General features: G+C 34.5%; 1 protein-coding gene across 2 annotated transcripts; it reads left to right on the top strand.

The window, feature by feature from the left end:
- The first annotated feature begins 808 nt into the window (after positions 1 to 808).
- Positions 809 to 5,603, top strand: LOC143615851 (uncharacterized). 2 transcript variants are annotated; one of them, XM_077088862.1, is made up of 15 exons: positions 809 to 1,132; positions 1,987 to 2,077; positions 2,160 to 2,244; positions 2,342 to 2,426; positions 2,563 to 2,632; positions 2,719 to 2,788; positions 2,888 to 2,933; positions 3,025 to 3,271; positions 3,360 to 3,565; positions 4,022 to 4,096; positions 4,212 to 4,281; positions 4,376 to 4,456; positions 4,559 to 4,638; positions 5,091 to 5,196; positions 5,257 to 5,603. In XM_077088862.1, exons 1-14 carry the CDS (start codon positions 999 to 1,001, stop codon positions 5,167 to 5,169), a joined length of 1,419 nt encoding a protein of 472 aa, XP_076944977.1. In that variant the 5' UTR covers positions 809 to 998; the 3' UTR covers positions 5,170 to 5,196; positions 5,257 to 5,603. The 2 variants fall into 2 exon arrangements, with proteins under 2 accessions (XP_076944977.1, XP_076944976.1); XM_077088861.1 differs by lacking the exon at positions 5,257 to 5,603 and having other exon boundaries at positions 5,091 to 5,197.
- The last annotated feature ends 9,016 nt before the right edge of the window (positions 5,604 to 14,619 follow it).

The following is a 14,619-nucleotide window of genomic DNA, read 5'->3' on the forward strand; positions in this document are numbered from 1 at the left end:
ACTTTGATTCCAACATTTTTTATTACAATTAAAAAATCAAATATAAATTGGATTGTTATGAGAATAGTGGTGCATTGTCACACATTATTTTAATGGTTGTCGTTGATAATAAGTAGCAAAAACCATAAATAATAAAAAAGCTTAAAAATGATTGAAAATGCAGGAAAGGAATCAACCGCATGTATTTATGCAATTTTTTTTAATTTAAACACGACTAATTAATCTTTTTAAACTTGATGTTTATCTACTTAACTATCTTTTAAAAAGTTACATAGGATTAAAAATTTTGTTATCTTTAATTTATAGTATAAAAATAAAAATACTATATATCAAGTATAACACCCGTTAAAGTTTGTTAGTTTTCAAACATGAACAAATCACATGACTATAATAATGCGTCTAAATATTACATCTGTACATTAAAAGCCATATTTCCTTAAACTTTAACTGACAAGTATAATCTCATTCCAAAATTCACATGCTACATCATCTTTATTTCTAGTTTTACACATAAAAAATAATCAATTCGTAAAATATCCCAACCATGATTCCAATTACAGTTTACAAGTCAATCAATATATCTATCATATAAAATAATAAAAATAAAAACAATGGGCGTTAGTTACGTAGCGGTGGCGTGAAAGGCAGGTTCCATCGTACTAATAATAATAATAATAATAATAATAAAATATAATATTACAATAAGATAGATAATTTGCACAAGCAAATAACATAACAATATAACAATAATAATAATAATGATAAAGTTTTGTTTATTGTTTGTTTATTAATCAGTCAAGATTCAATTTTTATTACTTTGAGTTTTGATTTCTGTTTTTTATCATTCAAACCCATTAAAGCATTCAATTACAAGAATCCGAAACCCTTGAATTCAATTCAATCTGTTTGTCTGTTTGTTTGTTCTACTTCATCATCATCATCATCATCAATCAGTCCAGTCTTCAATTATTATTATTATTAGGGTTTCATTGAGCCGTATGATTGTAAAGAAAGATATGAGCTGGCGGAGAGTAGCTAATTCTTTACAGGAGTTTACTGCTCATACTGCACTCTTCTGCTTCACGCTGCTGCTCGTTCTCAAGCTTGATCATCAAGTTTTCTTCTCGTGGTGGTTCGTGCTGTTAACTGCTTTAATTTTGGCTTTTTAGGGTTTGGTTGATTTGAATTGGGGGTTTTTTTATTAGGTGGAATTGGAACCTGGGTTTTGATTATTAAACTAATTTAATGGAATTGAAACCTGGGTTTTGGTTTTTAGACTGAGTTCTGATGTATTTGATGGAATTGAAATCTGGGTTTTGATTTTTAGACTAAGTTTTGTTGTCTTTTAATAGAGGAAGTGAAGAATTAGGTGATTGTTTATGAAATTTGGATAATTTTGTTTGATTTTTTGTAGTTTTCCTTCACTGATAGTTTTGATGTTTTTTTGGATGATGAAAGTAAAACCTTGGGTTTTGATTTTTACACTAATTTTTGTTGTATTTAATGGAGGAATTGAAGGATTAAACTGATTGTTTATGAAATTTGGATAATTTTGTTTCAATTTTTGTAGTTTTGATTTTTTTATTTTTTATATATTAAACCTAGGGTTTTAATTTCTACATTAAATTTGTTGTGTCAAATGAAGAAGTAAAGTGATTATTTATTTATGAAAGTTGGACAATTATGTTTGAAATTATGTGCTTTTGATTCACTGGTAAGTTTGATTTAAGATGTGCATGTAAAAACATGCTAATAGTATGATTAGTGAGGTGTTTATTTAGTTTAGAGATTATGACCCATGTGTTTAATGTGGAACCTAGTGTTTATTAATTAGATAAGCCTTTCTAAACGGTAATTTTGCTCTAGATGGACATGCAAACAGTTAACGAAGTGGATATTATATAAACAAAGATGCTATATCAATGATATTTAGCTTCTTCTAGATGAAATTTCTTAAATTGGAGTTGTTCTTGATTTATTATGCAGGGTAGTTTTCTTCCCGCTTTTCCTATTTCATGCTGTTGTTGCACGAGGAAGGTTCTCGTTACCTGCGCCATCGGTTCCTCATGGCCGTGAGGTATGATATATTTGTTTTACTTGTGTTTTGTTAATGTTTATTGTATGCATCATGGAATTTGGTTTTCTTTATCTTTGTGCAGTGGGCACCATGTCATGCAGTTGTTGCCACACCTTTGCTTGTTGCATTTGAACTTCTTCTTTGTATCTTTCTGGAGAATCGCTATGGTACGGTAACACATTACGCATTTGTATACTGTTTTCTTTATGTTTATTGTGTTCACTCTAGGTTCTAACTTTATATTTGTTTATTTAATTTGTGCAGTTTCTAAGCCTCCACCTGTAAGCTTGCAGATTGTTTTCCTACCCCTGTTGGCATTTGAAGTAGCCATTCTTGTTGACAATTTCAGGTGATTTGTTATTGAGTTTGTGACCACAAGTTTCTTTGTAGTTGATTTACATGTTCTTTCAGTTGGTATTAACATGGCCATTTATGCTAGTTTTTTATGCATAAACCGATAAAGACTAGTAATTTGTCATATACAGAATGTGCAAGGCTTTATTACCAGGAGATGATGAAAGTGTGAGTGATGAGGCTATATGGGAGACACTTCCTGTGAGTTCAGTTGATAAAGAAATCATCTTTTTTAAATGCTTTCTAAATTATATTTGTATTATTTCTAAACGAATGTTCTATTTCAGCATTTTTGGGTTGCTATCTCCATGGTTTTCTTCATTGCTGCTACCGTGTTCACCCTTCTTAAATTATCTGGTAATATTCTCCACAAAAGTACTATCCTAAACTGCTAATTCAAAATATTAATTAGTTAATCCTTAAATTGAGAAGTAATATTTTTCTACATTCTTGTAGGTTTTGTAGATGCTTTAGGTTGGTGGGATCTGCTCATAAATTTTGGGTACGCTTCCGTTAACGTTTACACATTTTAACAAATCTTTATACAATACAACGTAACACTTCTAATTTTGGTATGGTTATGTGTTTCTCAGAATCGCAGAATGCTTTTCCTTTCTAGTTTGTACAAAGTGGTCTAATCCAGTGCTTCACAGAAACATACAAACATCTGAAGCCAGCTCATCATCTACAGCTATTAGATACCTTGACTGGAATAGTGGATTAGTGGTTTCATCAGATGATTCATCTGAAGATACCATGTGTAGTTTGCAAGACATTGGTGGTCACGTAATTAAAATTCCCATTATTGCTTTCCAAATTCTTCTTTGTATGCGCTTAGAGGTAAATTATGTCGCATTTCATTTATATGATCTTTGCACAGTTCTTAAATTATTTCACCTTTTATAATTTTTTTTCTTTTGTGTTTCAGGGTAAACCTTCGGGTGCTGAATTTATCCCGCTTCCTGTTATATTTTCTCCTTTATTTATACTTCAAGGAGTGGGAGTTTTGCTTTCTGGATCAAGATTGGTGGAAAAAATTATTGTTATATTGCGTACGGGAACGGGTACCGGAAGATATTACACATACTCTGCTTGGGCTCGCGAGTTTTTTGGGTTTTTGCACCGTGGATCCAGGTATTTTGATGTGTGGATTGGGCGGGTTGGGTAACGGGTTAAAACTTAATAGTGTTCAAAATGGCTATTTTTTTTGGGTTAAAGTTGGCGCTAAAGCATTTATTGTCCCAAAATCTTGCACTTTTTCTAATATATTAACGTGTCAAATATGATTCTGAAAAAATGTATGATTGCAGCAATAATATCATGTTTTAGATATAAACTTTAGGGCTTACATGTAGAATTACACGTTGATTCATTTGACTGGTTTCCTTTTAAGCATTTTCTGATTTTATTTTTTTCTTTAAATCTTTTACCTTTAAGAGATAAATAAATCTAAATCGAGCTATTCACAGAATCTTTTCGTTGTTGCAAGTTATGTTTGTTAAATTCGAATATAAAACTAGTACTATTTCAATGGTAACTTAAATTAAATATTCACCATGTGTTTTAACTTTTTACTCTAATGACACGCAGGCTGCTTGGTTGGTGGTCAATTGACGAAGGAAGCCGAGAAGAACAGGCACGGCTTTACCATGATGTTGGTTCAGGGTACGTGATTTTGAACTTTTCAGTGACATTTCTAATTCATATGTTTTTATATTTAAATTTTGAAGTTAAATGCTTCTTATATGGCATCACTTTAAATATATGTATGTTTTTGCAGTTATAATACCTTTTGTGGTTATCCACCTGAAATAGTAAAGAAAATGCCAAAGAAGGATCTTGCTGAGGAGGTAAACACGACTATATTATTCTATATTCGCATACCCGTAATTTATTTTATAATCATCACCGTAATTTAACATACTATATATATTATCTTTTCAGGTTTGGAGACTTCAAGCAGCTCTCGGTGAGCAGACAGAAATCACAAAGTTTAGCCAACAGGAGTATGAAAGACTACAAAATGTAAAATTCTAACCTAAATTCTGATGTATTCATAAGTTTTATATTATTACCAATTTTTGGGATGATGTATTCATGGTTTTTCTTTTAACAAATCTTTGTCAGGAAAAAGTATTGTGTCGGGTTTGCTTTGAAGGAGAGATAAGCACAGTACTTCTGCCATGTAGGCATCGCGTTCTTTGCAGGTACTTGTATCCTTCCTTTAAATCAAAGGCGATAAGTTGAGTACCTCTTTTGTCGACCCGGGACACTTTTTGCCCAAAATTTTCTTTAAATCTGATCTAAATCTTTAATTGGGTTGACCTGGATCAGTTTTTGCTGAAAAGTTTAAATAACATGCTCCGTTTGTATTCATTTGGTTCGTTTACAGGCCTAATAAAAACCTCGTTCATTCAATTGTTCGTGTTTGATCGTTTGTTCAGTTAAAGTTAAACAAACACTAACTGACTAACATGCTCCGTTCGTATTCGTTTGGTTTGTTTACAGGCCTAATAAAATAATTTAAGATGTTTCAACCCGTTTGTCCCTCTGTTTCCTTTTCTATTATTTCTCCATTTGACTCGATATAGATAAAATATTAGCGTGATTCATATTTTCTCTAACATTATTGGTGTCATATTTTCTTTGTAATCTGCAGTAGCTGTTGTGAAAAGTGTAAGAAGTGCCCTATATGTCGTGTTAGTATTGAGGAGCGATTACCTGTATATGATGTATAGCTTGAAGTTTAGTTTGGTCCAGCGAAGATCCGTGAGTTCATTACACACATCATGGAATCATTAGCTTGGCTCGAGCTTTTCTGAAAAAAAAAAAAAACATTTTAAGATACAAAAACAAAAGGAAAAAAAAATGGTTGCAGTTTCATGTTAACTTATGATACAATATTCAGTTGATTTTTGGTTTGTTTTTTTTTTTTGGTTTGCTTTTTGGTTGGTAGGATGTAAATATATGGAATACTACTATAGTACTACTACATCTGACAACTCATTTTAAGAAGTTGGTCATGGTTGTATATCTTGGTTTGACTGGACTGGAGTGTATGTCAAGAACAATCAGTGTTGACTTGGTGCAACAACGTAATCTGTAAATCGCATTCCGAGTTTCTTCCTCCGTGTGTTTTGTGGTTTAGATTATGAGTGAGCCTCTCGTGGGTCCACAACGGTCCGGTCCTTGGTCTTCGTATCTCCAGGAAATCGTTTTTGGGCCAGGGCGAGTTTGACCCATTTTGCAGTGCTCACCCTTAGTTTTGATATGGCTGGGTCGGGTGGTTCGGATATCGAGTCAAAATGGATTATGTGAGAACTAGTTTAGTTTTTTATAGAAGGTTTAAAGGTTTAGTTTGCCTGCTTGCCTATTTTATTTTCATTTTGATAAATAATTAATGTGAAAGGTCCATCTAATTTTTTTTATAAAAACAAAATGATGTGATGGATTTTATGTGGATCAAGTTTATCTATTTAAGGTAAATTATCCAAGTTGCTGTAAATCAAGCATGGTTAACATATTAGCGGTGTTTGTTACGTTAGAACTGGATGAAGTAAGTCGGTTTGAGATTTATGTTCGATTAATGGTTTGGTTTTGATATTTTCAGTCTGTTCGATTTAAGACTTGGAATGCGCGTGTTTGATTTAAAACTTGGAATGCGCGTGTAAGTTGTAACATGCGCGTGCTCGATTTAAAACTTGGAAGGCGCGTGTAAGTTGTAAAGTCAGTTTGTTTGCCTAATTTTTTTTACTTTTTGAATATGCAGTTATACACTTATACTTGCGTATTACAAGTGATATTCAAGTGTTTTCCGTTTCTCTACACGCATGGGTTATTATAGCAAATGCTGGTATCGTATCCAACCAAACCAATACCCACCGAGTACCGATTTCCCATCGTGTCTTCGCAGTGGTTTGATTAATCATAAATCCTCTTTACTATTTTTAAATTATTAAATAAAAGTAGGGTTGCCTATGGAACAACCGGTTTGAGATTTATGTTGTTTGGTTGATGCTTAGGTTTTGGAAGTTTAATGGCCAATCGACGGTTTGTAACTTGAAACTAGACATGTAAACTGAACATTTAAACGTTTTATCTATTGTTGGAATATGAGTAAACACATATACATATACATCTTTTATCATTATAAAACTTTTAATGCAAACTAATCGTTTTGAGACCGAAGAGACCACCCCAGATTTGGCCCAATAAAGCCCAACCACTATCAAGACAGACGAGCCCAAGACAAAAGATCCAGTCCAGGGATACCCAATGCACACCAAGATAAAGACTGTGGTCAACGACTGAGCTGTCCCTATTACCCTGGACAACATAGAAGACTGAAGCTGACATATTCCTGAAGCAAAGGAAGGGTCCAGCGAACAATAGCGAGCACCCAACAGAAGTCAAGAGTGAGAGAAAGAACCAGTGGACAAAAGGGAGAACCCTAGGTTTAATGGTCAAAGGAAAGGATTCCATGGAGATCCTATATATTATGTACACACTTATTTGTAACAGACCATGTTGGAATAAGAATAAGGAATATATATTCTTAGAGCTTTGTTTGATCATATCGGCCATTTCTTACTAGAGTCATCCCAGAGAACCACACACACACACTAAAACACCTTAACTCATTCAATCTAAACACTGGTTCAAGTGAGGTTTCTACATTGGCGCCATCCGTGGGACCTTGAGCTCCGGCAAAAGGTTTCCACTCACAGTCTCAAAAGAATGGCCGATTACCACCATCAAATTCACTTCCGTCGCCGCCGTTGTCTTGTCGGAAAAAGGTTCTTGGTATTGTTAGTCCACTGTTTCGGTAGACAAGCATCAACCCGGTGTTATTTCCGTTGACGAAATCTTTTGTCGGCTCTTAGGAATATTCAGCGAAGTCAAGATTCTTGAAATACACTTCGACGAGTCTTGACAAGTCAGACGTGACGACTTCTTTCAACCAAGAAAGACACATACCTGCCACCCCCAGATTTTGCTAAAGTCAACGCTGCCAAGTAGGTAGCGCCGACAGGCCCGTATCCTCACCTCCAAAGCACGAGACACACCGGAGAGTTGATGTTAATTGAAAAGGAAGAAAATGTCATGAAGGTGGGACACATGATGACGAGCTGGAACCAGTAGAGGTCTGGTACCTATTCGGTGGGATGAGAGAATACAACTTCATGTTTTTAGCTCCATCCGCTCAAGTTCCGGGTTCATTCAGTCATTGGCATACCCGTATTCTTCATGAAACAGCCTGATGGGAAGTTTATGCAAGCTTTGCACGGCGTCCAAATCTACATCTTTAACTATGGTCACCAGGTTCTATATTTATTAGTTGTCAATATCATAATATGTGTTATATATATATATATATATATGTATATATATATATATATATATATATATATATATATATATGTATATATATATATATATATGCTAGGGTGTTTAGACCCAAAATTCTAAGATTTATTTGGTAAATGGATGGGTCAATGGCTATTGGGATATTATAACCAATTTGTTATTTAAACAAAAACAAAATGTTATACTCACATAAAAAAAAGTTCAAAGATGGTCATGTATAAATTTGCAAGCCTAAAATACTATAGGTTACCTTTGTGTGCAGTTAAGAAGCACATATTGTTTATTCCAAATTTAATAGTAAAGGGAAAAGTGGTTAAAGCATTTGCCTATTCCAAATTTTCAAAACTTAACATTGTATACATCTGTTATGTCATAAAGCAATTTGTACACAAGTGTGTGTCACTTTTCAAACAAGTTTCCCGTTTTACAAGAAAGTAGGGTGATGAGAAGTTATGTCTTTCAAAAAGGTGATGTGACCTTATGTACTCACCCACAGTATTGTTTTATCTTGTGGGTTAACTATAACGCACCCAGCAACCTTTGGCTTTATTATCAAAACTTTCAGGGTGGGGCCCCTCCCAGGAGTCCATCCAGTCAAATCCTTTAAAAACGAGACCCTTCACAACAAACCTCCCTCCCCAGACAAATTTTTTTTCCAGAATTAAGCCCCCTACGAAATAATTACTTCACAACAAAGCCCCTGCAGAACATAATTCCTCTAGAACAAGGTCCCTACTGGATCATCTCCTTGGAATTAAGTCTCTTACTAAATATCTCTCCAGAAAATAATTCCTACAGAACAAGGTCCCTACTGGACCATCTCTTTAGAATAAAGTCCCTTACTAAACCATCTTTTCAGAGGGAAAACCCTTACTAAATAATCCCTCCAGAACAAACCCCATTATTAAATAATTCCTTCAGAATAATGTTTCTTATTGAACCATCTCCTCAGAACAAGGTCCCTTACTAAACAATCCTTCATAACGGAGCCCCCTTACAAGAAGGAAACCTCCTTTCAAGACAATCCACATATAACAACACTCCTCCCAATGCAATCCATTTTTTTTAAATACGAAAATTCCCTTTCCAATGGATAAGATGTCTAAAAGTTCCCTCCAGGAAGAAAAATATCATTTGGGCAAAAGTTCTATGCAAAGGAAAACAACCTCTTTCAGATTTTCTTTCTCAAAAAGAATAATCCCCTTTGAATGAAGATGGAATGCGTGAAGGCACTTCTATCCTCCCTACATCAACAACATCCCTTACTACAAGAGTTTTCTATGAAAAGGAGGAATCCCTGTCCAGGGGAAGACGTATGTGAAAGGTCTCTTCCATTCATAAGGAACCCCCTCCCTACACCAACATGGAGCTGGGGGACTAATTTGACATTGCATCATTGTGTTGTGGGTCTTCGTCATTGAAGTTTCTTTAATACGACAAGAGGGACCCCGTTCATCAGCTTCTATGCATGAAGACGTATCTCATAAAGAGATCACCATTTTAGAGAGACTTCCAAGAAAAAATAATTAACTTCCAATGAATGAGAAGAAGAGTTCCCTTCTAAAGAGTGACAAAGTCGCTATGAAAGGAAAAAGCCTCAAGCGGTAACACTTCACATTCCAAAAAATTTTCCATGAAGAAGAAACTTTCATATCCCTATTATTTTTTATAAGAACGGAACGGCCCCTACCAGTAGTCCCTTCCATCATCTTCATGTGTAAGATATCTAATATGTATTAAAACTGATTATGCTTTTTATATTTACGATTAATAAATATAATTGGTCGACCGTACTTATAATTCCCCCAGATGGGATAAAGCCCTCTAAAAGAGGCACCATAACTCCCCCAGATGGGATAAAACCCTCTAAAAGAGGCACCATACTTATAACTCCCCCATATGAGATAAAGCCCTCTAAAGAAGCATCATACTTACAAGAGAAATCTGCATTTTGTCTCCCTGGTTTATATCGTCGTGCGATGGGTTAACCCCTGAAAACTAATTTGCGAAGTTTCTATCCTCATGTTTTTATAATTGTAATATAAGCCCCTGGTTGAGTGTATTGAGCCCCTGGTTGAGGGTATTTTAGTAATTAGACAAATAATAATAATAATAATATCTAATAATAATAATCTAATAATAATAACAATAATAGTAATAATAATAATACTAGCAACTCATCATCATCATCATTATCATCATCTCAACCATTATCATCATTTTCTCAACTCTCTCATCCCTTCCCCGTCGCCACCGTCGCCGTCGTCGTCCACCGGAAAACTTCCCACCACCAAACCCATAAGTTTTATACAAGAATTTTAACAAAAAGAGCATAGATCTAGATCTAAGGTGTGGATGAGATTTGAAAAGAAATATGGTGATGCCACTTTGGTGAGTAATAATGGTAGCGCATGGTGTTTGGTGAGTAATGATGTGATGATGGATGTTGAAGATGTGAAAAGTGGTGAAATCCGATTTTCCGGCAGCCGGTGGCCGGAATCCGATTTTCTAGCAAAGAGGTACGGTGACGGTGACGGGTGAAGAAGATGGGTGGTGGTGATGAAGATAAAGATATGAGTAGTGGGTATGTTGATTTCCGGCAACATGTTCGTGATTTTCCGGCTACGGTGGTGGTGGTGTGGCGAAGGAATGGTGGTGACGGCGGCGGTGATGGGTTGCGGGTGAAGAAGATGAAGATGAAGATATGAGTTTGTGTTTGAATGATGATGTTAATTTATGTATTTGTATAAGATTTATGGGTTAGGGTTCTTAGAAGGAGATGGTGTTCTTTATGTTCTTGATTTTTTGGGTTTGTGTTTGTATTAGGGTTCTTGATGTTGTTGATTTTCTGGGTTTATGTGTTTTGATTTTCTGGGTTTATGTGTTGATGTTCTTAATGTGTTTGAATGTTAACGATGAAGATGAAGATGAAGGGTATAATGGTCATTTAACAAATTATTTAACACTGCAGGGAGTCATCTGTTCATAATAAACACTGCAGGGAGCCAAAAAAACCCACCCAGTAAACACAGGTGTGCAAAATGCGCAAATTAGTTTTCAGGGGCTATTCCGTCTCCCGTCGATATAAACGAGGGAGACAAATTGCAGATTTCTCTACTTACAATTCCCCCGATAGGATAAAACCCTCTAAAAGAGGCATCATACTTATAATTACCCCAGATGGGATAAAGCCCTCCAAAGGAAGCCCCATTCTTATAATTCTTCCAGATGGGATAAAGTCCTCTAAAAGAGGCACCATTCTTATAATTCCCCCAGATGGGATAAAGCCCTCTTTAAGAGGCACATCACTTATAATTCCCGCTAATGGGAAAATGACATCAATGCTAATTCACAAGTGTGAAAGGAAGGCCTGGCTGAGGGGCTTGGATCCATATACAAAATTAGCCTCATCCATGAGGTTCAATACTTATAATTACCCCCGTGGAAAATAGCCCCATCCATGAGGCTCAATAATCATAATTTCCTGGAGGAAAATAGCCCCTTCTAAGACTCTTCAAACTTATATTCCCCCCAAGTGGGATATGGCTTCTTGTATGAGGCTCACAACTTATATATTCCCCACTAAATGGGACACCATACATGTACGCCCCCCTAAGGGGGAAATACAATCGAACTTCCTTCACAACGAGTGAAAGGAAAGCCCAACTACAAATTGATAGCTAACCTAATACATCCACCTCACAGGTTGCAAACCTTATAATCCATCCGCATACAAATTGAAAACGTCATGATACACTCGCAAGCAAGAGGTAAACCATATAGCTACCCCAGAAACAAAAGTTAACATTTTCTTGGTTATGTTAAAGAAACTGGGGCCTAAAGTCCTTTATCCCAATCATAAATAATTGGCATAAGGGATTGGGGGACTTGAAGAGATAGTTCCAGGACTGGGCCCATTACAGGGTGATGAATTTGGATATGCTCGATCCTTATTTCATCCCATGACTCAGCTATCTCAACTTTATTGGGTCCAAATTTAATAAGTTTAAACAGAAAAAGGACCACGTATTTCTATCGTGCCAGATTTAAATTGTCAAAGAGAATCAACTCAGGAAGAGTTTGGAAACTAAATATCATCTACCTCAACAAAAATATAAAAAGAGAACCTCAACCGAAACTTGCCCAAGGAATGGGTCTAAAAGGGATTAAAGGAATAAGCATATCCTGTATGCGATAAGAAAGATGGCCAGGACTACATTAGTTCCTTGTGCTTAACATAAAGTATAAGGACTAGGGGTCTTGTAAATAATTCTATCAAAATGGGTCTCCGTCCCATGATAGAGACCAAGTCAAGAAAGCCCAGGAGAAACCAAGATACTTGGAGAGTACTAGATACTCCAAACAAACATCCTACCAAACATATAAGAAGAAGATAGGAAATGTAAATCTGAAAGTGAGAAAAGGAAGCCAACAGTTAAGAGAAAAGAAGACGAGCCGGGGAAGAGTTTAGTCCATTACCTTTATCATGAGTTATAAGGATATTAGACGGGGAAGATTGAAGAGGTTACCCTTGAAATGGGTTCCTCAAATGATAAGATAAATAGGTCCAGTGGCAAACACAAGCTCAAATTAAGGGTGGCTAAAGTAAGAAAGCCTAAAAGAAAATATTTAAAAGACCTCCCAAAGAAAATAAACGAAATAAAAGGTTCTTAGGGGGGTTAAGGACTTATCATATTGATCTGAATAAATTAGTTGAATCAACCCAAAAGAAAGGGTTAAAACAACAAATGTGACATGCCATGCTGTTAGAATGGATGAAGCCTAAGTCAAAGAAAACAATGGCCCAACAGTACCGATCTATACACGGTACAACACAATTACGAAACCCGCATTTAACCTTTAAGCACAAAAAGCGTTAGTTGTAAACTAGCTAAGAATACAACGCGTGTATGACTACTAATTTGATAACTCGAAACATACCATACTCGAAATATTCTCACTTTTAACCCAACGCGAATGGAAGTGGGGGGCGTCACCCCGATAGATCTACCAACATTTCTGTGCCCTCAATTCGGTTAACAGTTATTTAACCAAATTGATTCATCCCACAATAACGACAATTTGTAAAGTATAATTCGCTTTCAAAACATATACATAAATACGAATATAAATATACAATATGCTTTTCGGAGGAAGAACTCACCTTTGAATCCGATGTTCGTATAACGCTCGTGTCCTATAATAGTATACGTTCGTTAATTTTAAATTCAGGTTTGACCAAAAAAATGGTTAACTATATACATGTTTGACCAATATATATATATATTCTTATTCTAAAAAAATCCATACAAGCACACAACACGTAAAGTTTACTACTTATAATTCTATAAATACATACTTAAAATATAAACAAGTAGTAATCAACTAATAATTGTTTTATTTAATAATTTAAATTAATTATTAAAATTTTTTAAAAATTATTACCTTTAGTTGCTAGAGTGTTTTGGAAAATTTAAGTTATTATTTTACTTAGAATTTTGACTCTATTATAATCGGTTTTGTCGGTTTTGAATTTAAAAACGAGCCGGTTATTATTTTGTGAAAACTTTTAGTTTTAAATTATCAAAAACACTTTTTTTATATAGTTTATAGTCAAGTTTTATTAGTTTTTCAATAAAAATGTTATGGTTTTTATTTTGTTGCCAATTTCCTTAAAAAGTCAATATTTGACGTTTTCGTGTAAGTTTTCGCGACACGAACCAGGTTGGTTTAAGTTTTGCTATTCTTGACTTTTCTTATACTTTAACTTATGTTAAATATAAGAATATTATGACTTTAAGAGCTGTTTTAATTCAGTTCCAAAAATTCATGTCGGTTCACTTTAAAATCGAACTTTCCGACCGTTAAAGTCACCGACAAGCTATTTAAGTCACAATGTCAAAACCAAACCATTTGGTACAGCAAATATACATATAATAACAAGTAATATATCATCACATCCATGTTTGATCATCTAGCACCAAGTATGCACACAAAACAAATTTTTAACTACACATGCTAAAGCCTTAGTTTAAGTTATCAACTATACAATATACATGTTATTTCTACAATCTCTACAAGGTGTTTATGTACCAAAATTTCCAGATCTTAATAACCCCTATTATCCTCTTATTTCATCCCATTATCATCTTTTAAACAACCACATTCTTGATTCTTTAACAACAAAGTTTCTATTACTAGTAAGTAGAAATTTTTAATAACCTTATTATCATTCCAACAATCTTTACAATAGAGTTCACTAAAGTAATCCTAACCACAAGTCTTTAATCATCCACACAAGATTATGTTCACTTATCAAATCATTTTGCAAAGCATCTTGTACAATTTACAAAGTTTCTTTTATTAGTAAGTTTAACACAAACTCTTGTTTATCTAAGTTATCATGTTCCATGCATCATAGTACTTCTAGTAGATTTTATTCCTTTCCATATGTCCCATTCAATCACTTAGTTTGTCATTTTCAATCCATATAAAAATCAATACAAGACAAGTATGAGCTTTATGATCAAAAATCAAATTTTGTATTACTTGCATGTGTAAGTAACTTTCCAACAAAATCAAATCTCTACTCTTTTGTCAATCCTTTTCCAAGATCCTATTTATCTTTTCAAAACCATTATTATTATTACTTACAACTTTTCAAGTAATAAATCAACCAAGTGGGTTTTCAAAATTATCATTCTTTCTTAACCATTTTAACATTTAACAAGTTAACAACTTCAATCCAATACCAAAATCAAAACCCACGGCCAAAAGTGGGTATTTTTACTCATTATCCATCTTTAATCTTTGGCCATTTA

The sequence above is a fragment of the Bidens hawaiensis genome, unplaced genomic scaffold (assembly GCF_021521415.1).
Source record: "Bidens hawaiensis isolate Kalapana, Puna unplaced genomic scaffold, B.hawaiensis_p1.1 tig00044695_1, whole genome shotgun sequence".
Lineage (NCBI taxonomy): Eukaryota > Viridiplantae > Streptophyta > Magnoliopsida > Asterales > Asteraceae > Bidens > Bidens hawaiensis.